This window comes from Xiphophorus maculatus, chromosome 2, assembly GCF_002775205.1.
Source record: "Xiphophorus maculatus strain JP 163 A chromosome 2, X_maculatus-5.0-male, whole genome shotgun sequence".
Classification (NCBI taxonomy): domain Eukaryota; kingdom Metazoa; phylum Chordata; class Actinopteri; order Cyprinodontiformes; family Poeciliidae; genus Xiphophorus; species Xiphophorus maculatus.
Genome location: NC_036444.1, coordinates 5,818,665 through 5,844,003, shown reverse-complemented (window position 1 = coordinate 5,844,003; position 25,339 = coordinate 5,818,665). Strand labels below are relative to the sequence as shown.

Below are 25,339 nucleotides of genomic sequence, written 5' to 3'. Positions count from 1 at the left end.
GACTTACAGTGAAAACCTTTATTAAGTGTTCATAGTCTTAAAGGAATCTCTTTAGTTGCTCTAATTTACTGATTTATCAATATCTACAGAATATTTATTTACACAATAACATATGCGTGAGTGAGGCTGGGACAGGCTTCAAAAGTTCATCTCGACTTGAGTTCAGATGTCAGCCACGCCTGTCGCTCCATCTCATTACCCTGTACGTCCCAACGAAACAAACAGAGCACGGTCATTAAAGAAAGACCCACCTAGAGACAAAGACAGATATAAGATACACAAGAGGACGGCTAACTGTGTGTGAGGTTGGCAAACTATTACACTCATAACACACGTACGTGCATGCTCACATCAAACACACACATACAGTTAAACTCATTGAGCAGCTGGAAGTCCTGCAGCTGGCAGTTCAGATAGCCGCTTTCACAGTGTAGATACACTAACAACAAAATATTAACGCCCCTCTCAAACTTGAGCACTGTGCAAAGTTGGGTAGTAGATAGGATGTAGAACAGGTTCAGTTAAAATCCTTATAGATCACTTTTAAATATTCTCTGTACACACTTTGTAATTCTAGTTGTCTCTGTCGTATGATAGTATCACTACAAAACAGTTTTAAATATCTGTTTCAGGGAAATAAAGTAGCATATGAAAGAGAGAGAGAGTAAAGTAAAACCTTAACTTTGTTTAACCTAAACACTACAGATTAATCTGATATAATTGTTTATTTTTTCTTCTTCTTCTTTTCACAAATAAAACATAATACTCATTCTGACAGTGACACACACATTTTGGTGTTAACATAGGTTAATACTTGTAATTACATTTGTGTACAGACTGGTGTGAGAGTTGGAACATGTGTGGTTATGCAGAAAGAGCTTCAATGTCTCATGTAGTTGGATAAAGGATATTCCATACGAATGCTGTTCTTCTCCACAGAATAACAGTCTCTGCCCTTGCCATGGTCTGTGCATTGGTGTGCAAGGGTTAGGTCCTTAGATGACAAACGGTGCTCTGGGCTCCGTCTAAGTGCTGGAAACAATGAAGGGGAGCGGGATGGATGAACGTCAAAGGTAGGTTACAGTGGTGAAAAGGAAGGCTGTCTGGTTCCATTGTTTTCCAATTCACAGGGCCTCTGTCTGCTTTCCTGAAAAGGTTGTTGAACGACTGGTGCTGAAGAGGATCGGACAGTCGGAACGAAGCGAACCTGCAAGAAAAAAAGAGAAAGACGTGTGTTGACTGAGCAGCGGACAATAGCTCTGTTTGCATTGACCAAATAATTACGAAAATTAGAATTTTGAAAATAAATGTGTTTGATGGAAATACGGCAATTTAGAAAAAAAGTGTTTTTGTGTATTTTGCAAACTTAACTGGTAACACTTTTCCTTTTTTGCATCACACAGGTCATGTGATCAACAACTGGATGTTACTACTGGCAGAGAATACAAAGAAGTTGACAGTAAGTGGAAGGATGTTGATGCTTATTTTAATTGCATTTCACAGCAAAAACACCAAATCTTATTTTTAGTCTCGTTCCTAGTGCAAATACCTTATTACACTTTAAATAAGTCCAAATTAATTTATAAGTATCTCTTCAGCAAGATATAGAAGCTTGTTTTAAGTAAATAATTCCTTAAAATTGGTGAAAAAGTACTTGCTCCATTGGCAGATACATTTACTTGTAATGAGACAATTTCCCCATGTTAGAAGTGAAATAATCTTCCTAAGGAACAAGCACTTTTTCACCAATATTAAGGAATTATTTACTTAAAATAAGTTCCTCTATGCTGTTGATAAGTTACTTTAAAGTTAGTTTTGCCTTAATTCAAGTTCAATAAGATATTTGCACTAGAAACTAGATATAAAAAAATGGGGGAAGTTTAAAGCAGAAATAGGTTATAAACAAAATTCCAAGTTGAACATCTCTCTGCACAAAAGCAAATTTTTACTGTTCAGAGGAACAACAGCCAGCTTGTGCTATAGAGAGTCGCAGCTGCAATTAAGATCCAATCAAGAATTTGAGTCAAGAATGTGTGAAAAACATCAACTCAGTGAGCTGAATACAAACGCAAAGCACATTAAAGATTTTTATTTTTGATGTGTCCTTTCCATGAACTACTTAAAATATATGCAGTTTGTGTTTGTACTGTTAAAAATGTGAAGAAAGTGTTACAAGTTCAGTATAATACACTGTCAGAAATGTACAAATCTGTCTGTCATAAAGTCAGACACTGTAAATATCTGAGTTTTTAGGAAAGTGCAGTACAACTAAAATGTATTATTATTATTTTGTGCCACATATGAATGAGAAATAAGTGGATGTGGTTGTAAACGTTGCTTTTGTTGAACTAAAAAAGTATTTTAAATGCTCAAGACAATTTATATGGAAGAAAATAATTTTAATATGTTCTCCTTAAACTTACCTAAACATCAATTAGGCATTTCCTCCTTCTATGAAAATGCAGAAATAAAGAGAAAATTAGAGCAACACAAAAAATATACTGTCTCCCAATTAACAGGACTATTAACAGTGTTTAGTTCTTGTTCACGCAAATATTTCACCTGGAATCAAATGGTTCCTGGAAGATTATAATTAATTATCCAATGTAGAAAAACCCAAACTATTCTTCCCAAACTCATACTAAGCAATTAAACTATTACAATGATTTTCCTGCATTTAATAACACTCATCAGCAGTCGATCAGCAAATTCAAAAAGAAAATTCACTTAAATTTATAACAATTAATTTGACCAAAGTTGGCTTGTTTGCTTCCTCTAATTAGATTTAAATGCTACTTCTAAGCTTTTCTAAATTAAGCTATTCTTTTTCAGTATTGCTTCGTTGCCCATAAAAACAAAAGGAGCACCATATGTTTTATGGTTCAGCTCTAATTGCCAAACTCCTTGATGTAGATAGATAGTAGACACAACTAAGTGTATCTCAAATGTTTTACAGTGTTGTAGTACATGTAGCAAACTGACTGAGATCCCTTTATGTTTCCAGTCACTAACAAAATGCAGCGTTGAATGCAGAACTGCTGTAATATCTGAAAGGACTACCACTGAAACAAGCTCATTGTTCTGCAACAAGCCGCCTTTTGTTACCATGATTATTCCAGTTTCAGTCCTGTGATGTGCTTTAAATGCAGGCGGTAAATTTAGCTGTAAATCTGCTTGCAGTGTTTAATCTGAACACCGTTTCAATATTAGTTCTCCTTCTTATATTTTATCTTCAACAACAGAAGCCAAACTTTTTTCTACCACTAGATTTGATATTCCTAAAAGAGATAAAGCATCAAATTTCATCAGATCAGTCGTACGTATTCGTACCCTTGCTCTCAGCCAGCAGCTCCTCCGTCATGAGTCCGTCCTGCCGGTTCCCCAGGACGAAGGCCAGGAAGGAGAGGATGAGCGCGTCCAGGATGCCCATGATTGCCAAGATGTAAGCCCAGCGCACTGAACAAGCTCCCAGGCTGTATTTGTCTGTCTGCTCTCCGCACATCCGCCGCACTTCATCACTATCCCAGCCATCAGGATAGATCATACAACCCAGCACCAGACAGACACCTAACAGAGAGAAGACAGAGCAAATACAGAAGTTAGAGCTGCAGTGTGTAACCTTAAGAAAAAAATATCTTTCTACACAATTGTTGAAACCAGCAGCGCCTGCAGCTGTACAGCTGTACACATTGTGCATACCTTGAGAGTTTTCTTCAAGTAAAAAAGAAGTTACTGGATTTTTTATTGTCTCTTTACTATTAACAAAATTTTGTAAATTCTGTGGAGGTGGTCACATGTCCATCCTAAATGTAAATGTTATTGGTCAGTTCACTTTTGTTTATTTTGCAACTTGGTGCTAAAACGAATAAGCAGAGTTTGAATCCTCCTGTAGTTCTAAGAGGAGTTGAGGGATCTTTTTACCGTGTGCGGTTCTATGTCGCCGGTTGCTGAGCTTTTTTTTGTGGTTTCACAAACTGAGGAGCTGACTGATCACCCAACTGGCCGATCGTGACATCTGCTGCGCTCATCCTGAGCATGCGCTAAGACTGCGAGTTAATCAGTTAAATCTAGTTGAAACTTTGCCAAAAAGAGTAGAAATTAAGCAAGCCTTGTTACTTCACTTTCTCCTCCTCTGGATGCCTGACACACCACCTGAACCTGGGAACCTCCATCCTCCACCTCCCACGGAAGTGGAGGATGGAGGATGGATGTCTTTATTATTTAGTGTAATTTGTAAAAAAAAAAAAAAAAAAAACACTAAACAGAGTAGATTAGTTGTTTTTGTGGACCATGTGCTTTATGTGCATATGGCCTGTGTTTGTGTGGCGTATGTATGTGGTGTTTTTTTTTTTTTGCGACATGCACATGATGCGTGTAACGTCTTGGGGATGAGGTTGTGCAGTGATAATATTTTGCTACTCTCCAATAATATCCTGCAGGCGCCTCTGGTTAAAACTGTCACTACATTGTGACAGTCTAATATGAGATAGATGATTTGTGAAAAGAAAATTAAGCTGTTCTGTGTGTCCCAACGCTAACTATAAAGAACCAATCAGAGCCAAAAGGAGGGGCTTAGTGGTGTCAATCACAATCTGTGGCTGTGCTCATTCCAACACCCTTTCTCTCCACTAAGCTGCAGGTTCTTCCTGATGTGGTGAATGCTAGACTAGCTAGCATGGACACCAATGACAGCGAACAAACCATTTTCCTGGAGCAGTAAGTTCTTTCTCCACCATTAACACTTTGAGCAGTGAGTAGTTCAAGTTCAAGTTTGTTTTATAGCACATTTCAGCAACAAGGCAGTTCAAAGAGCTAAAAACACAAAAATACAAAATCATGACACACATAGTCAACAACATTTTGTCTAGTGGCATTATTACACATCAGAATATTTATTACTGTGACATTTATTATGTTTCAAAAGCAACTCTCGGCAGCTGGGTTTTGAGTTTGGATTTAAAGGAAGTCAGTGTTTCAGCTGTTTGGCAGTTTTCAGGAAGTTTGTTCCAGATTTGTAAGTTGATTGACAGCCCTAAGTCCCTCCTCCTGCCTCTGATTGGGTTTTTTTTCGTCAGCAGTGGGGCATTTCTTCAGACAGCACGGTCTTTTCACAGATAAAAAAACAAACTTCTTTTTACACACTGCATCTTTAAATTGTGGTGTAATAATTGATTTTAAGGCTAATATCCAGAGAGGAAGGACTAACTGAAGAGTTGTGGGAATCGTCTTCTGGTGTAATCTCCTTGTGGCCTCTCCTGTGCCTGCATGGTGTTACATTTATCTTGCTGATTTTCATCCCGGCCCTTTGCCAGCAGGTGGAAAAGCAAACAGTCAACACCAAAAAGAGCTGAGGAGAGTCATGGAGCGAGTAACTGCGTCTGAAATCCATGAAAGCGTGGATTTTGTCGCATTAGGTCGAATTTGTAACCTGGACCACCTCTCTTGAAATCATACAGCTTTTAGCTTTCTCTGAAGTGTAAAGACTCTCAAATGTTCATTTAAAACAAGTTTCCTTTCTGAGGTGGAGCTGCAACACCAGAAATTCAAGAGCCTGCACAGATCTCTTTTAGTTTTGGCCCAAAGGGTAATATTCCTCTCATCTTTAATTTGAATGCGGATCTCCTTTGAGGCTGTGCTGCTGCATCCTAGCAGAGGATTTATGAAAAGGAGCTGAGTGTACATTTACCCTGAGCGCAGTCTACATAAATAATAAAATAATTCTATTTTTTATCTCCCTAAACACCTTTAAGCGTTTCTGTTCCAAGATTATTGTAGTTTGCCACCTGCCATACAAACTTAAAAGGGAATATTCAGATATTTCTCACAAATCCTTCGCAGCACAGAGACACTGCAGTTTGTTAGTTATTCTGCAGCTCCAATACTCCTGACCTACATCAATTATTAAGAGATATATCCGTGTGAGAAAGTGAGTAGTGCAGGAAATACAGAGACACATCTTTGCTTCAGATTATGCAGCACACCTTAGAAACAGTGGGAATCATCTGTTGTAGACTTTACTTCCTTATCCCTCTGGTTTTTGTTGTCATTACTAATTCATATTGACACGGAAATTCAAAGAGCAAAAACTACTCAACCAGCATACAACTGACTTGACTCATTTACTGCCATGTTGAACAAAACTCAAACGTCACAGAGGACGAACTCTTAGGAATCAGGAACTTTACTCGTTTCAAATGACAACCTTTTATCTTTTAGCAGATAGCATAGCCTGTGGTGAATGCTAGGCTAGTTAGCATGGCCACTGATGATAAACGGTTTTCCTGTAATGATAAGTAGTTTTTCTGCCATTAGCACACTGAGCAGCGAGTACACTGTATTGATTGACAGCGCTAAGACCTTCCTCTTGGCTCGTATTGGTTGTTTTTGGTCAGGAGCGATGCGTTTCTTCAGAAGGCAAAAGGAGCCTTCTGTAAGAAGAAGGCTGAGAACAACTTTTAGCATTTCTGTGGGTGAAAGACCATTAAAATAAATAAATAAATAAATAAGGTTTATTTATAAAGCGCTTTTCACAGACATGAAATCAAAAAGCGCTGTACAATAGACATCAGAACGCAATGCAATTTAAGTCAAAATCATACAAAACATAAAACCAACATAAGAAACACAATAAATTTAAGAGATAAAAGACTGGAAAAATAAAAATGTTTTTAGTTGCTTTTTAAAAATCTAAACGGAGTCAGAAAAATATCAATTTCAACATCAAAATTTATTATTTTCTCAGATTCTAGTTGATCATTGACTAGTTGCAACATAATAAGTTGGATAGTAGACCAGATGTATTTATTGAAATACAACAAAGAATCAATATGAGGAGCTCATGGGCTCCAGCACATCCCAGGGTTAAGGGGAATGAAAAGGCGGACTGGATGGCTAAAGATAGTGGACTGTAAAATATTTGAAGGTGTTTAAATTGAAAATGAAAGTCCACCTGCTGCCTTAAAAATGCAATTTAAGTCAACAAGAAAATTGTTTTGGTTTTAACTCAAAAATTAAAGTTCATGAAGTTGATTTAACAAGAGACAAGTTGTCTAAACATTGTCTTTTAGATAGTAGACACAACTTAATGCGGCTAAAGTGTTTTACAGTGTAATAATCATTTATTGGCAGGCAGATGGCAACCTCTGCAGTTGTTTATGCTCATGTTTTATTGTTGTTTCAACATTTATTCTATGCACTACTCCAAATTGTGTTTAATACTGGTTCACCGTTGTGGAGCAGTCTGGGAATAAAGACCCCAAAAACACATTTTGTGTCTGGTTCGACTTTAATTTCACCAGCTGACACCTGATATTCTTTCAAGCTAGTACAAACCCCTTCCCTCTTACGCAACAAACATTGGTGTCAAACTCTGGGTTGCTGCAGCCACATTAGTGCTGCTCTACAAGTTCAGCTTTTATGAATGAATGGAGTTCACTTGGCTTGTAGCAGGCAGCAGCACCAGATTACACAACAAACCCATTTCACACAAGGGAGACTTAAACGTGGTCCTGACAGGCAGTCATACGGCCTCACAAGCACCTGAGTCACTCGTCTCCACCAGAGCGTAAGATGTTGTAGGATCACTGTCTGTCAAACGCGCCTCTAGAGTCGGCCTCAAGATTTGGGTTCAAAGCGAACGTCACTGAGGCTGACGGCTACGTTTAAATCCAAAAGAGGACTGCTGTTTCTGAAGCAGGCACTCTTCGTTCTTCTTCTGGTTACACACAGTGAAATGCATTGACTGGCAAATGTCAAAGAGCTGTTGAACTGCTGTTTACATAACAATCTATCAATTTTGTTGTGCATTTGGTTGCATTGTTTTGTGATTGAGGAACAGAGGGAGAAAATGAAAAAGATGAGAGGAAAGTCTGCTTCTATGCTCTCTCTGAGTCCTCATGCATTCTTTTTCTAGCTTTTTCTAGATCCTTCTGCGTGCCCCCCACATGGATTTGGCTTCATCCGATACCATCATGAATATTACATGGAGGCTCAGGTGGAGTGAGTAGAGCTACAGAGCTGTGAAGCAAGTAAGAGATTTAAAAAAAAAAGAAAGAATAAGGGTGCAGATGAAAGGTCAATGGAACTGGAATTGTGACCCACTGCAAAACCTTTACAATTATTTTTGTCTCCTTTCTAGTGCAAATATCTTAAAAAACTAACTTACAATTAACTTTTCAGCAAGATATAAGAGCTTATTTTAAGTGAATAATTCCTTAATATTGATGAAAAAGTACTTGTGTACCCAGGTTGTATTTCCCCTTTGTTATAATTACACAAAATGTCTTTTTTGTCTTATTCGGATTCTTCCTTTACCTGACTGTAACACCTTGGAAAACTCTTTCATTGTTATAACGGTGTGACTTTAAAGTCGGGAGGCCCTCCCCTTTAATTGTTCTTCTGTGGTATTTTTGTTAAATTGTTTGCACCCTCCTCTTTTATCATGTTGTCCAAAACATATCATTAAATAAATTAGAGCTATAGCCTAACCCTTTGAATTTAGTATATTCACATTACTAGAAATTTTCCACATTTTTTCATTTTACAGCCTAAAATTAGTACATGTATTTGATTAATGTTTTAGATTTACACAACAAAGAGCAGTGCAAAACTTCGAAGAGAAAGAAAAAAATGATTCACTTTTAACTTTTTTTTTTATTACAAATGTAAAGGTCAAATATTTGGTATGCATTTACAGCTAGCCTCTTTTTCTCCAAGATCCCTGAAATACGAAATTTAGGCACCTAATTAGCTTCAGATTTCACATAACAGGCCAACCAGTTTGAATGAAAGTCCTCATGTCCAATGTTATTTTTAGGACATTCAACATGAAAGTGATTCTATTTACTGTAAACTTATGACTTTCTGGGGGAAAAAAACTGCACTACTTTTGAAAAATACATAACCAAAACAAATTAATTACAACGTTTTTTAAGTTACAGCCTCCACTTTGAATACCTTTTTCCATTATGTTTGAGTTAATTTTCTTTTCTACCATAAGAGGAACTACTAATTTTTGCTGTTAAACAGTGGTGTAGTCTATGTGATACGGTGGCATACGCTTTATGCCCACTAGAAACGCTTGGGAATTTCCTATAACTACTTAAATCCCAAATTATGTGATAATCTGTGTGTATCCAGCGCGTATTTTTCACATTGGTTTATGGTCACCTGCTGCCGTAAACTTCTCCGTCTTTGCGTTAAATCTGACGCTCACTGCTATTGGCTGAGAGCATGGCTCCCTGCTCTGTGATTGGTTTCGTATTCAGCTGCTCCTCTCTGATTGGCTGAGAACATGGAGGGAAAAGATTCGACAGAGTAGAGTCGAAAGACGCAGCAGTCGGAGCGTTTTCAATGATTACAATAACGGACTGAAAATGACGAGAAAACAAGCTACTTTTTTAATAAACCATCTGCGCCTAGTCACAGAAGCAGCAGCTTAGAAGAACCTGCCATTTTGACAGCCGAAACCATCGACAATCGGGTTGATATCAGCGTTACCCTGGTAAGTAGAAGTGGTTAGCAATACAAATTAGCTGAAGCTAGCTCAATCAGCAACTGATTGTCATCGCTCAGTTAAGGTAATTTCAGTAACATTTCATTTAACGTAGCAATGACAAATGCTCACCACATACAGTATTAAACGCTAAACTGTAGATTCATCTCTTCTCAGAAACAGCAGCACACCTGACAGAAAGCAGCCGTCAGTCAGAGCTAAGATAAGCTAGCAACTGACTGCATAATCCTGCTCTTTACCTTTACCTCTCCTGTTTTTGGGGCAGATCAGGCAGGCAGGGAGAGTGAGGAGACTGATTATGAGGTAGGATGAGCCAGAGACTGTGTTATGTGTGTGTTGGATACAGTTTGTGAGGATTGGGTCTGAGCCATCGTTCAGTCCTGTGCTAACACGATGCTAACGTCATCGCCGCCATATGCTGGAGCCTCTTATCAGACCGGCTCTCTATTTCTCCATTTCTACCTTTTTATTTTATTTTACAGGAGCCAGAGACTCATTTTACCTAATTGCACCACAAGAGACACAGGAAGTCATTTCTGCCTGGAGCCATTAGACTTTACACACTGCAAAAACACAAAATCTTACCAAGTAATTTTGGTCTAGTTTCTTGTGCAAATATCTTAGTAAACTTGAAATAAGCTTTACATAAAAGTACCTTTTCAGCAACATATATGAGCTTGTTTAAAGTAAATAATTCCTTAATATTAATGGAAAAGAACTGGTTCTATTGGCAGATAAATGTCTTGTTATAAGTGAAATAATCTTCCACTGAAACAAGAACTATTTCATCAACATCAAGGATTTATTTACTTAAAACAAGCTCCTATGTCTTGCTAAAAAAGTTAGTTTTGTCTTATTTCAAGTATATTAAGATATTTGCACTATAAACTAGACCAAAAATACTTGGTAAGACCTTGTGTTTTTGCAGAGAAGTCTCAATGACTTAAATCACATTTTCTCTGCAGTCATTTAAAGATTATTTTTAGATTAACATATTTGCATATTGATGCTTGTTATGTATTTATATTCAGTCATATTGAATTACCTACATCACTCTTAGGTATGTATACAGCTCTGGAAAAAATTAAGAGACCACTTAAAATGATCAGTTTCTCTGATTTTACTCTTTATAGGTTTATGTTTGAGTAAAGTGAAAATTGTTGTTTTATTCTATGAACTACTGACAACATGCCTTTGAAATTACAAACAAAATTTTTGTTTTTATTTGCAGAAAAGGAGAAATGGTCAAAATAACGAAAAAGATGCAGAGCTTTCAGACCTCAAATAATGCAATGAAAACAAGTTCATATTCATTTAGAAACAGCAATACTGATGTTTTAGCTCAGGAAGAGTTCAGGAATCAATATTTGGTGGAATAATCATGAGGTTTTCAATGGGGTTCAGGGCAGTGGGCTCTTATTTTTTTCCAGTGCTGTATTTATTTTTTAAACTTGATCTTTTATGGTTATATTTATGTTATTAATATTTAACACCCTATATGGAGTAGCTTGTCAACAAATAAGTAATTTCCCCTTGGGGATGGATAAAGTATATTCTATTTTATTCTATTCCCCCACACACCTGCCTTGTTGAGTCTTTTCCATTTCCTGGGAACAGGGGGATGAAGCAGTTGGAGGAAAAAAAGAAATAATAATAAAAAAGAAGCTTGCTGGCACACTGGCAGCTTATATAAGAGATGGTAGGTAGGGCAGCTGAGGTACGCAGAGCGCTGCAGGGAAGTCTGATGGCGCACCAGCAGATGGCACAGGATGACGTGATGACTCTGGATTTGTCACAAACACAATTCCTCATTTTCCAGAAGAGGCCAATAAATCCCAGAGTCACACGTCCTCCATTGTCTCTAATCGTCATTTGCAAATAGGTGCGTGGATCCCCGGTGACCTCCACAGCAGCAGCGGAATTGGATTTGTGTGTCTGGTTTGCCAACAAACATCCCTGTAATCCGTTTTGCTGTAACGCTGTCAATGCAGCTGCGTGTCTGATTGTGGCTTGTTATGGACGGAGCTGCATGTTGGATGGATATAAACACTTTGTCAGCCTTTTCTTTCATCAGTCACACATCCAGAACGAGAATGGAAATCACAGTTTTACCAAACACATTTTTTTATTATTATTGTGATTCTCCTTGTTTTCTCCTTGCATTTAAAAAGCTGTGGCCAACAAGATTTAGTATGGAGTCTTTCTAAACAGGGCTGCATGTCACTGTGTAATAAATCCACATTAAACACTGCAAAAACACACAATCTTAAGTATCTTTGGTCTTGTATCTAGTGCAAATATGTTTACATATTTAATATTTAATTTCCTTTGTGATCAATAAAGTATTTTAGAATTTGAATTTCAATAAGACAAAACTAATTTACAAGTAACATTTTAGCAAGATATAGGAGCTTGTTCTTAGTAAATAATAGACAGTACCTCTGGAATATTATTTCACTTATAAAAATACATTTTACTTTTGTTATAATTAAAAAAATCTGCAGATGGAACTAGTACTTATTTAGCAATATTAGGAATTATTTTCTTACAACAAGCTTGTATATTTTGATGAAAAGTTACTTGTAAGTTAGTTTTGTCAGAAACTAGACTAAATTACTTGGTAGGTTTGTGTTTTTGCAGTGTGCTAGAGGAATTTAAATGTCTAAGACAAGATTAAAAACAAAGAAATTGTTTTTAAATAAAAGAAAACTTCCCAAACTAGTCTTGGTCCCATGTGATATTATAATCGCCCCTCTTGTTAAATTATGATTTTCCAATTTTTTCATTTCCATTAGCGACACTCAGACATGATTACAAAAAATCTATAAATCACTGGAATAGAACCTGTCTGACAACATGAAGTAGGCTAAAAGCTCTCAACAACAATCACAAAACAAATTCAAAAACAGATGAGAAACAAGTCGCTGGCATCTCTCAGCACTTGCTACACTATCAAAAAATAAAATGCAGTTATTTCATTATTTACTAATGAAAAATAATTTGGGGATACTTCTCAAAGTGGTCGACCCGACAAATACTTTGACAACTCTTCCAAAGCTGTCAGTTATGGTCATTGTTCATGATTTAATGTTAATACTATGGAAAAATGGCATCGATGACAAAAACCAGAGCTAACCAAAAAGAAAACTTTGCCAAAAAACAATTTGTTTATCCTGAAAAACCATCCAAGAAAAGAACGTCATGGTGACAGTCAAACATGGCGGTATTAGTGCCGTGATCTGGGGCTTCTGTGCTCATTTAATACCTGGGCCTCTTGCTGTTTTAGCAGAACCATAAATTCTGCAGAAAATCCTGAATAAAAATGTGTGATCTTAATCTGAAGTTCGTTTGGGTTATACAGCGGGAAAATATTCCAAGGCACACCACTACGTGCTTTGGTGTGCACAAAAGTTAAAAAAGAAAAGAAGGTTTTGGCATGACCTAGTCAAATCAATTGTATTGCTGTGGTATAAACTTAAACTGACATTAAACAAGTAGCTCATGCTTAGTTGGGCTTATTTTTTTATTTTCTTTTTACAAAGGGACATGATGTTTTAAAAAGCTTCTCCCCTATTTTGATAAATGTATTTTTTCTTTTAGGACTGACTTTGGGGATATACTAAGTTTGTGTTTGTGAGATATTAAAATGTGGTTGATAATCTGAAACATTTGAGTTTGGCAAAAAAAACAAAATAAGTGAAATCTCTGTGGAGCGAATGTCTTCGCAGCGCTGTGTGTGTGTGTCTTAACTGAATGTCCCTCAACTCATAGCACCATTGGGCTTTTCTCACCGTGATGGACAGAATTTAAAATATTTTACAAACTCCCAGAGTGGCAACATTGAGGCTGTGATAAGGTCGTTTCAGGGGAAAATCAGAGCAAACATCTTGCCGGTTGCTTTACGCATTTATCCCAGTAGGGTTTCGTATGAATATCCAAACGAGTGTTTGCCTCAGTTTCATAATCAGTCTGAAAATACGCAGGTTTAATATTAATATCATGTATATTAAGAGTCCTGCATTGTCACAACAGAAGGTAGGGGAATCAAATAAGTGTAAAAAATAAAATAAAACAATATTCATTACTTTAATTAAAACAGCCTAAAAATTGGGCTTGTGATTTGGGTGACCTATCAACCTCGTAGAGATTTGTTTCATCTTTTCATCTGCATGTCTGTTTTCCAGAGAACGCTCCAGGCGGAGGGAGACATGCAGGCGCGGTGTGACAGCACAGCTGGGCGCCTGATGTGACTCACACCGCTGAGACTGGATGCAGGAGGCCCGAGGCGGAGCTTCACATCGTGGCAGAGCCGGGGGAGCCGTGCAGCAGTTCTCTCCTGGTGTGACTTGCCCTGTGCACAGAGTGAGTCTCTACGAGTTTCTGTCTCCATGCAGCAGGCGGAGAGGTCAGTGAGCGGCTGGCGGACAGGCCAAACCCTCGGCAGCAATCCCTGTTTGGCATGGGCTGTTGTAGCCAGAAAAAGAAGGAGTGGATTTCTGCAAAACTTTCAAAAAAAGAAAATCTAACCTCAAAAAGTCAAAACTTTGCTAGAAAAAAAAGAGAAAATTTGAGATAAAAGTCTGAACATTTCTAGAAAAAGCAACAAAATTCTGGCCTCCAAAAGTTTGAGAGAGGAAAAATCCACAATTTTTTAGCTCAATCTCAGAAAATTTCCAGAAAAAAAACGTGGTAAAACATTATACATTTTGAAATTAATCTCGGAAATTTCCTAGAAAAACCAAGGAAATTTCTGGGCTCCAAAAGTCAAATGTTTGAGAGGAAAAAACTGAGAATTTTAAAAAAATTATTCTCAGAAAATGTCAAGAAAAAACGTGGAAGTGTCTGACCTCCCGAAGTCTGCTAGAAAAAACAATCAGAAAATTTGAGCTTAATCTCAGACATTTTTTTAGAAAAAAAACTAGGAAAGTTTCAGAAGTTGAAAAATTTCGGACTTTCTGGGAAATTTTTCTTTTGCCTTTTTTTATTAGCCAATTTTCAACTTTTACAGCTCAGAAATTTTCTTTTTTCTAGAAAATTTCAGAGTTTTTTTTTTCTTGATAATTTTTTAATTTCAGAACTTTTTCTAGAATATTTATGAAATTAGTCTTCAAATTTCTTAATTTTTGGCAGAAATTTACTCCCTCCTTTTTCTCTATCTACAAAGGCCATAATATTCCATTTTATGTTACCGGTTTTGATGTATACTTAGTGTAAGTAAATAAATTCCCATAAAATATTCCCATAAAACATCTCACATAAAATTTTGTTTTCACCGCCAAACAAGATTTATTTTCTACTCCTGACATTGATTCAACACTGAAGCTATTCTGACTCGAACTTCCCCTTCAGTTTTTCTGTTCTGTGAGCTTTACGGGCAAACGGTGAGACAGATTACATCCATCTTTCTCACAGTTAAGTCCCTCTTTACACTCAATAATTAAGAGTTCTTAGAGGCTGCAGTGATGACCGGATACGCTGAGAGATGGCCTGAGACGGAGACAATAATATGCCCTAATCACTTGTAGATAAATGGGGCAATTAAGAGTGTATTATGCATGCAGTGAGAATAAATGAGGTGTAAAAATGTGTCGTGAAGTTGCACAAGCTTTCTGAGGGGGAAAGCGAACAAAGAAACATGTCCATGATGAGAGCTTTGAGAAGAGAAACTCTAATAGCAATGAGAGAATATCAGCTTGAAAATGTGTCAAATTTTAGACGTCTCAGGACTGAATATGTTTGAAGTTAATTTCTAAAAATGAAATTAACGCGAAAGTGTCATAGAGGCACCTGAAAGTAGAGCAAGTGAAACTTTTAAAAGTGACTCTGACAGTCTCCCCAGGAAGAAGAAGAGTGTGTTTTTGAGATGAGCTGTCTCCAGTCCAAGTCTATTTCTGCTTCAGCGACTGGCAAACACTTGACGGTTTGCTGGAGGGAAGTAGGAAGCTTCCAGGCATCCTTTTATATTCCACTCAACTAAAACTTCTGTGGTGTTGTTTTTTTGCCCAACAAGCACATCATGCCTGGAACTTACCTTTTAACTCAATTCACAGGGTTTATTTCATCAAATCGTCTCTGTTCTCCTCAAAAAAAAAAAGTTGGATGTTTTTCTAATTATGCTCCCATAGAAATGTGTTGCTTTTTTCAGTGTTACCCTGGAGGCAGCAGGAAGTGCTCTGATTCAATACAGCTCAGCATTGCGGTCCAAAACGACTCAAAGAAAGTCTAACAAATGACAGTACTGCAATAGAATGGTACTTGTGAGGTTGCTTTGTTTCTTTCACTGCAAAAACACAAAAATCTAGAACAAAAATGTGATGTATTTTGGTGTTTCTAGAAATTTTCTGTTCTTTATTTTCTTGCAGATTTTTGACTTTTGGAGCTCAGAAACTTCCTTTTTTTTCTTCTCCTGAAATGGATTCAACACTGATGCTAGTCTGACTCAAACTCCTGAGAAACCTTCTAGAAAAAATAAGGACATTTCTGGGCTCACAAAGTCAAAAATTTGACAGAAAAAAACAAACTTTTTAATTAATCCCATAAAATTTCAAGAAAAAAACTCGGACATTTCTGAATTCTAGAAATCGAAAATTTGCTTGGAAATCTCAGAAATTTTGACACCAATCTCAGAAATGTTCTAGAAAAACGAAGGACATTTCTGGGCTCCAAAGGTTTGAGAGAAAAAAACTCTGAAATTTAATTAACCCCAGAAAATAAAAAAAAATAAAAACATGTCAGAACTCCAGAAGTAGAAAATTTGCTAAAAGCCTAATAAATTTTGAGATTAATCTCAGAAACCTTCTAGAAAAAAACAAGGAAATTTCTGGACTTCAGAAGTCAAAAATGTGGGAGAAAAAAACTCAGAAATGTTTAGATTAATCTGAGTCGGGAGACTGACTCACATGTCCCCTTCAGTTTCTCCGTTCTGTGAGCTTCACAGTTAAATGATGAGGGTGTAGAGCGAGACTGATTACATCCATCTTTCTCACAGTTAAGTTTCTCTTTACACTCAATAAGTAAGACTTCTCAGAGGATATGCTGAATGATGAACCCCAGGAAGTAATGCAGGGCTGTAAATCTGCTATTAATTGATCAAATTTGTCCGTTAAGGTGACAAAATCCCTGCATAGGTGCAGCTAAAGCCGACATGCCAGGTTCAGGTTAAAGCAGAGTTCAGTGTGCAGAGTTGCAGGGTGCACAGTGGGGGAGGGGTTCGCTGTAAAACCGCAATGAGTGTAGCAGGAGAGAGTCAGGGTGGAGCAGAGAGCTTATGTAACGGCTCCAGATGCAGCTGAACCTCCACAGAGGATAAAAACCGGCGAGGCGAGCGGCGATCAAAGAGACCTTTGAGTTCTCACTGATAATAGATGCTGCACCAGCGGTGTTAAACCCAGTTTCATTTTGGAAATCTTGAAGTCAAAAATGTTCTTAAAGGGCCGGTTGTGCCAGAATATATTAATAAAACCCATTAAATTGCTAAAGAAATCTATAAATAACCGTTTCAACATTCAATATGTGCTTCTTAAAATAAAATAATAAACATCTTTTCACACTGATCAGTCCATCCAGTATTTTGTGTTTTTTTCTTTTTGGTGGTTTTTCTGTAATAAAAAACTCCACTGATTTTGTGGTGCTAATTTAGAAATATTTGTAAGGAATTTGTTCAATATTTGCGTTAATCTTTGATGTGACTTTTTATTAATCATCGTATCGGTCACAGATATAACTTGATGTGAAGCAAGGCTGAGGCAGCAGTCACTTAAGCTCAATGTTTTTCACCAATTTTTAGAAAAAATATAAATAAAATCAGAAAAAATGTGGGGACCTGTTGAGTCTGGAGGGCCACATAAGAAGCTACGGCGGGCCAAATTTGGCCCATGGGCCTCGAGTTTGACACACTGTCAGGTTAGGCATGCCATGCAGTTTTATTTTACCACTGAAATCTAAACTAATATTAAAATGCAAGATATCCAGACCAAAACTGTAAATATTAGTTAAAACATCATCAACTTTAGAAAAAAGGACAAAAAAAATACATTTTGTATTCAGTATTTTTCCAGTGCTCCACAAGGACTTCTTTTTAAATGCCTTTCTTCATGGAGGTCATATCTGTGCAGTGGATAATAAATAATAGTTGTCCTGGTGACAGAGTCTTTGAGCAGAGCTGTTGTGCAATACTTCAATTTAACAGTTTCTCGCTATTTAAAATGTAAGACGAATAACCAAACCTTGGTTGTAATAAAAAATGAGGAGGCATGAAGGACAAACGATGGCTCTGCAAGGATTCCTAATCACTAAAAACCTTAAATATGAACATCTAAAGAGTCAAGTTGTACCATCAAAGCAGTGTCAGACTTTGCATTTCAATAAAAAAGAAGTCATATTTTAATTTCTATACCATTGTGTCCTTCATGTTTGTTACCTGTCTCTTCAGAGCAAAAGACAAAATCCCAGAGAATCACTTTCCTCCTGCCTCAGTAATCTGCTCCACACAGAACTGCCTTATCTCTGCAAAACTGAAGCAGCTCAGATCCACCTCTGCACTCAACAAGACTTTAAAGCTGTTTTCAGAGAAAACCTCTCAACAGAGCTGATGAAGCTAACAAGGTGACAGAAAAGGACAGATGATATGTAGTCAAATGAACAAGAAACTGACACTCTCAAATAAAGTCTTGTGTCATTAGAAGTCACTTCATTTCTAAAAAGCTTCTTTCAGTGTGTAACTGAACTCTAGATATTGTGTGAAACCATGTTAGAGAAAAACAGTAGACCAGTCAGGAGTAGAGCTATGGAGACATTTAAAGCAGTGTTAGGTTATAAAATTATATCCAAACTTCTAACAACTCACAGAGCACCGTTCAATCTTTATTTGAAAATCTGTAGAAAGAAAAAAAAAATAGTTCACAGATGATTTCCGTCCTGTCTGACTGAAGTTTGGCTATTTGGCGAAGAAGAATGGGTTTATGGTGTCAGTGCTTAAACTGGTAGAGGCTCTCTGTAAAGTACCTGCAGCAGCAAAGAGGGGATCTACAAGGCACTGAGAGGGAGAATGACTGTGTATTATGGCCATTCTAGATAGAAAAAGGGGAAGAGTACCTTTCTGCCAAAAAACTCAGGCATTTTGAGATTAATTTCAGAAATTTTCTAGAAAAACAAGGACATTTCTGAGTTTGAAAAGTCAGAAAACTTCTTTAAAAAAAAAAAACAACTCTGAAATTTTTAGATCAATTTCAGAAATTTTCAGGAAAAAAACTCAGAAAGTTCTTGGTTCCAAAAGTCAAAAATGTTTAGATTTACTCATTTTTTTCTTCTATGTACAATAGCTCAAATATGCCGTCATAGAGGAAAAAATCTACGTAAATACCTGCCATTGTTTCTGAATTTTTACTTCTGAAAATGTGTAAAAACTATTTACTTGTCTGACCAATTTATAATTATGTGGTAGTGTTGGTGTATCAAAAGAATATCCCCAAAATGCGCTGAAGTTTGTGGATGTAACGTGACAAAATGGGGAAAAAGGTTAAATGTTACTTTTGCACTTCAGTTGGTTGCAAAAATGGGAGCTGGCTACACTGAAAAATATAAAATGTATTCATTGGTGAGAAATGATCATATTAAGTTTATCCAATTCAATATTTTAAAATTTTTAAGTTATCAAGATAAACAAATGTATATGACGTTATTAACTTAATTCAATTACTTGTGACCAATTAACACACTTTTTTTAAAATTTATTTGGAGCTGCTTTCTCTTTTTTCAGTGTAATGATTGCATGATGGAACAGAGATGCATGGATGAGAAAGGAGTTTTAATTAGTAAATTAAGAAATTATGTAGGTAATGGAACAGAAATGGAGCTTTAATTGTTACTGAAAAAAAAAATTCTCACATGAAGTTTGTTTCATGGAGATCAGGTTACAATCACAGCAACCAGGCAAATGTTGCAGAAAGTGCTTCCCAGGCAAAATCTTAGTCTAAAGGAAAACCTCATACTTTATTTATACTGGAGTAAGACTTTAAAAGCCCCGTAGCAGCCACCATGTACACGTATAAAACATAGAGGTGATTAAAAATGACCTCAAAATTTTCTTTAACTGGTCTGCAGATTTCAAAATAACTCCGGTTGAAAGATTGGAGAAAAGATGAACACACCACACTGCAGAGGTTTAAGAATAGAAAATAAGAGGTGAAATGAGATGAGGTGCAAAGATGGAAGGTCTGAGAGAAAAGTCTTAGTTTGCTCAGCAAAAAAAGCATGCTCTTACATCTTCATGTCATGAACCTGCAGACGTCCAAACTTGGCTCTAAAAGACGAATCTGGCTCCATGCAGGGCATTATGGGTGCATCTTAGATCTGTGCACTCAGCTTCAGCTGTCATGTAGACGGCATGAGACTCCTGACAAGTCCTGGATGCTGGCCACTTTATTAAATATTCAGCAAAAAACTCTTCCAAGGAGAAAGAAGGAAATATGTGCCAGTTTTTCTTTACTTGTTCACCGAAAGGAAGCTGAGTGCAATTCTTAGCATTTTTTTTTACCCCTCCAGGGGGTCTTTTGTGGGCTCTAGTGTCCCTTAAATGACAGTGGGCTGATGGGAAACGGGGAAGAAGAGGGGGGAAGACATGCAGCAAATATCGTCGGGTCCGGGAGTCGAACCTGCGACGGCCGCGTCGAGGACTCAAGGCCTCCAAATACGGGTCGCGCTAACCGCTACGCCACCACGGCACGCCCATTCTTAGCATGTTTGACATCAGGTAAAAAACCAACTGCATCAACGATAACTTGATAAATATTCAAACCCTTTTTACTTTTTAAAATTTTGTCACATTACAACCACAAGCTTTAGTGTCTTTATACAGCTACAATTAGCGCTGCTAGTCTTCATCTTTTCACATCTCAATATTGACTCTTTTTTTCTTCTTGGCAAAATAACTAACCACCACAGAATGATACTGCCACTGCTGTGATTTACTATGAGTACGATGTATTTAAGGGTGTGTGGTGAAATGTCAGCTTGAAAGCTAACATCTCCCATATCCTTAAACATGTCGTACTCACCTTAAACAAAGCCAGTGTTAGCTCTAAAGCTAACAGTAGCTTTAAAGCTTAACACTAAGGTAAAATGATACATTAGTGACATTTTACATTACACTTTAAAGTTAAAAATAGCTTTAAAGTGTTAGCTTTACAGTTTAATGCCAGCTAATACTGGCGTTAAGCTGTAAAGCCAGTGTTAGAACATCTTAGTGTTAACCTTAGAGCTAACAGTAGCTTTAAACCTAGTGTTTAAAGCTACTTTAAACTTTGTCCTGAATTTTATTTAGACCTGTTGGAATAAATAAAAGTGCTAATCCCACCTTTCAGATCTTTATTTGTTAAGAAACTTGAGAACCAAATGTCCCTTATATTCTGGTTCTATGCGAAAAAATCACAACAAAATGCTGTTTGTAGTTAAAATATGGATGCATCTAAATAACAAATGCCTAGTTAAAACATCTCAACATTTCCATATATTGCCAGAATATAAAAACGATGGATCGTCTTCCCTCACGTCTAATGGTATATAATATAAAATGACAAATTTGCAACCCCTTTCAAAATCATTTGGTTTTAAATATCCCGTTAGCATGCTAGCTCAAAGCTGCAGCAGCAATCTCTAAAGATGTGCATGTGAGTCTGTGGAATGACCCGTGATGATGCTCGCAGGAGCAGAAAGAAAGATTGATGCCATGTAGCAGAGAGCAGTGCCCTGAATACTGACTGTGTCATTAATGTCCTCCAAGCCTTCCAGCAGCAGCAGCAGCAGCAGCACGGCAGAAAACAAGTGGAGGCTGACCCTACACCACTTTTTATTTCAGATCCTTTGAAAGCCACTAGGTTTGAAGTACACTGTGCACTGCGCTCCAAAAATCCTTCAAGGTGACAAACTGTGAAAGGAAACAAAAACAGATTCGTCTTTCCTTTGCACTCTTCTTGGCAGGCTGACGCGCCGTTTATCACCATCTCGCTGATGGTGTGTGGATGTTGATGGGCCACCTGTCCTCCCTATGGGCCACTCAGCTAAGGTGTGAGTTTAAACATCAGCTAAGTAATAATGTTTGACAGCGCTAATAAGCCAGGCCTCCCTGTGTCAGACTGCCACGACCAGCACCTCTTCTCTTAGCTTTCTCTTTCATCCCCTTGCAGTGATTCAGCAGTGGCCTCATTAGAGAAGCTTATTGCCTTAATTCAGCCCAAACACAACAACTCAAGATGGAGCTGCTCCAAAATAACTGCACTGTAAAACATTTACAGGTGGTTTAACCTGAAAATTGAAGCCCACCTGCTGCCTTGAAAATGTAATTTAATCAAAAAGAAAACTGTTTTGGTTTTAACTCGGAAATTAAAGTTTATAAAGTTGGTTTAACAAGAGACAAGTTGTCTAAACATTGTTTCTTAACTTCATTCATCTAGAATTGTGAGTTTTAACTTAATGCTGCAATTTAAACCAAATAATTATTTCGCAATATGCAATAAAAAAAACTCACCGAGTTAAAGAGCCACATTTCTCTATTATTTTACTCACAATATCAAGTTAAAATAACAACTTATTTTACTTTAGAATAATTTAAATTCTTGTTTCAAACTGCAGGAACAAAATTTTTGATCTGATAATGAATTTTATTAAACATCCCAATGAATTCAGCTCAGAAACATTTAGTGTGAACAGGACATTATCCTCAAGCTTTGCTAACTGAGAATTGCATTAAAATGAACATTTGCCTTAATAAAACACAAGAGTCAGATCAATGTAACGCACTTCCATCTCAGGAGACAAAAACATGCCGCTAAGCATTCTGGGAAATAGTTCCCACTCCTGTCTTTCTCTTCTTTCAGGTTTTTTAAGTGCTAACCTGGAAACTCAAAGCTTTGCTGCTGCTTCAGCTGAGAGGACTTATGCTTGGCAATGCCTGGACTCTCCAGATGAAATGATGGCTTGTGATGTTCACCCACAGTAACAACAAATGACAAAATCCTGCAGCTCAATAGTCGACCTTTATTCGAATTTGTTGTTAAAACCACAAAAAGAACAGATGTACTGTACACATTTGATTGCAGGAGATTAGAAGGAAATCTGGTCATTGTAACGGCTCAGATTGGGCTAGATGCATGCTGTGTGTTATGTAAGCAACTTAAAATGGGACAATGATGCAGTTTTAGTTGTATTCATAGAGCTAAATGGGTATTTAGTGGAAAGTTTGCAAAATAAGCAGTAAGTTATTCTATGACAAAGTCCTTCTGTAGTAAAACTCTGAGGTCCAAACAATATTTAGTATTTATGCTAAGTATAAATTATATTCAAACTATGCAGAGTATCGTTACTATAAGTATAGTGTGTAATTTAGTGTATAAATTACACAGAATTACACACTAACCAAGTGATGTTCACCTGCTTTTATTTAGAAGTGTCAGAATAAAGTTGTTTTTGTTTTTTCTTTTCAAAAACTAGAATTGTTTGGACACCATTCATTATCTATTATTGAAAATTGGTGTCTAAAAAAAGGACAGCAACTCAGATGCAGAGCAAGATGTCAGAACTGTACGTACCATGATTAAATTATTCATTCGCTTTTCAATTACTTTTGATATAAATCAGTGTATTTTATTTGTCACACATACTTTAGACAATTATATTTTCTTAGTGTAAGCATTGATCAGTTATATTAAGAATATACTCAAATATAAAGATTTATTTTTAGTATAAGATGAATTTTAAGGATTTGATAGATCAAATTTCTATGAAAATCATTTATCCAACCAGTCATTTTCTGCTGACTGCTTAATTCCTGCAGGGTTTCTGACACTTGTTTCCATCAGTCAATGAAGAAAACCTGAGATCAACACTAGTAACTAAAGAAATGAAGCTGAAATGCATTTTGTCTTATCTGGAGGAGGAAGCTGGAGTAGAAAATATCCAAACTCCATAAAAATAGACTTTGGACAGGATTTGAATCCTGGGCCTTTGTGCTGTGAGGCAACAATAGTAACAACTTCATCCCTGTGCAGCGCAATAAATTCATAATTAGACTGATCGGAACGGATTAAGGAAAAATCAGCCAATTCCGTTCTGTAGCTGATTGATTGACCCAACTATGTTTTAAGACAATATTTTACTTATTTCCAATTGTTGTACTTGATTGATGTTGATAGGTTAATCTAATGAGTTTATAGATAAATATCAAACCAATGCGTATTTTATGACCGTTTAAAGTAGGGGTGAACCGATTATTATTATACTTATTTTTTGGGAAATTAAAGGTTCAATGTGAAGTCAGTTGTATTCAATAATATTTCCTACCTCAGCAAATGTCAAACTCAATTATATTCTGATTATCTGATTATCAAAAATCCTCTTCTGCTCTACTGTGAGAGACGTTTGACTGAAAAATTGGTCCACCATGTTTGCAGTTAATTGTTGCCAACTCAACAACTTTTTTTTGTTGCTATTTTTAGCCACATGTCAGACAAAAAAAAAGTAATCGGCTAAAATCGGAACCGGCTTTTTAAAGGTCGGTCAGAAAACTCCCAATTGGTGCACCTGTAGTTTAAAGAGTTTTTCCCAACCAATTAAAATATTAAGAACAGACTGAACCCTAAACCAGTTTGATTTTTGATTAATCGTTTAAAGCATGATGAGGTTTCCGGACCTACCTGATGCTGCTTGCATCCAGCCGCAGATTTTGTACACGGTGGAGGTGCTGAGGAGGAAGAAGAGGCTGAAGCAGCCGATGCAGGTGACCACCAACATCATTGACATTCCAATGAAGAAGGAGGCGGCCTTGAACGCGCGGGAGGGGATGGCGGAGAACTCGGTGAAGCTGCCCTGGCAGTCCAGCTCCCTGGAGATTCCGTCCCCGACGCAATAGTGAAACAGGCCGAAGTAGCCGGCCTGCGGGGTGTCCACGCCATCCCCGATCCAATAGGGCTGCGAGAAAATGGTCACGTTAACGATGCCGAACAGGATCGTGAAAATGGCCCACAGGAGACCGATGACACGCGAGTTGCGGACGTAATTGGTCTGGTAGAGTTTCGCGGCTTCTGCAGACGGTAGCATTGATGCGGCTGATCCAGTTATCATCTTATGCAGAGCCGAAAATGAAATGAAGGATGCGATCCGTCCGTGCGCTGAGGAGGGAATCGAACATTGATGTTGAAAGACGCTTTTCTCCCGGCTTCCTCCTCTTACAGAATCATAGTTAAAACAACTCGCCGGATCGGACGGTCTGTGCCTGTGCAGCTGCAACACATCTGTCAGACGGGATCAGGCTCATGACGTCGCATCCCCCCACCAAAAAAAATAAGAAATCAGTCAGTGGACCAAAGCGAGGAGAGCTCGAACCCTGGATGTGACTCTGACAACTCAAACCGACTCGATCGCAGCTCATCGCTGCCGCATTTCGGTGCCCTTGGAAAAATCCACCGGAGAAAGACGCGTTTTCACATCAACCTCAGCTGCAGGCAACACCTAAAAATCAACAGCCTGTTGGGAGGAAATGTCTCCAAACGGGACCGCGATCACGTAAACTCACGCATCAAATCATCCCACCGCGAATTACGCATTCAGATATCACGCCTGCCTCTCTCTCTCTCTCTTCCTCTTCCTCGTTCTCTGGTCGTGAAGCGTAAATATATTCTTCACAGCAGCATCCGCTGGGCTCCCGGTGATGCTGCGAGTCACAGAGGGAGGGGCGCGCGCACAGATGGTGGACGAGCGCGCGCGCGCGCGGTGACACACACCTTCTGGAGAACGCTGCGTCAACATCCAACGGACTGACGACACATCGGTGCC

The 25,339-nt window shown here is 37.6% G+C and overlaps 1 protein-coding gene across 1 annotated transcript; it reads right to left on the bottom strand.

Moving 5' to 3' along the window:
* On the bottom strand, positions 1 to 25,339 carry LOC102216727 (LHFPL tetraspan subfamily member 3 protein-like). The gene is made up of 4 exons (XM_005795824.2): positions 24,202 to 25,339; positions 3,331 to 3,567; positions 2,424 to 2,451; positions 1 to 1,207 (listed from the first exon to the last, which is right to left on the bottom strand). The coding sequence occupies exons 1-3, from the start codon at positions 24,626 to 24,628 to the stop codon at positions 2,435 to 2,437; spliced, it is 681 nt and encodes a 226-aa protein (XP_005795881.1). The 5' UTR covers positions 24,629 to 25,339; the 3' UTR covers positions 1 to 1,207; positions 2,424 to 2,434.

Bases quoted from the DNA above. Each gene is read 5' to 3' on its own strand.
- LOC102216727 (XM_005795824.2), bottom strand. From the start codon at position 24,628: ATGATAACTGGATCAGCCGCATCAATGCTACCGTCTGCAGAAGCCGCG. The intron at 3,568-24,201 runs GTAGGTCCGGAA...TCTCTCTGTTAG, and splicing joins CTGGATGCAAGCAGCATCAG to GTGTCTGTCTGGTGCTGGGT.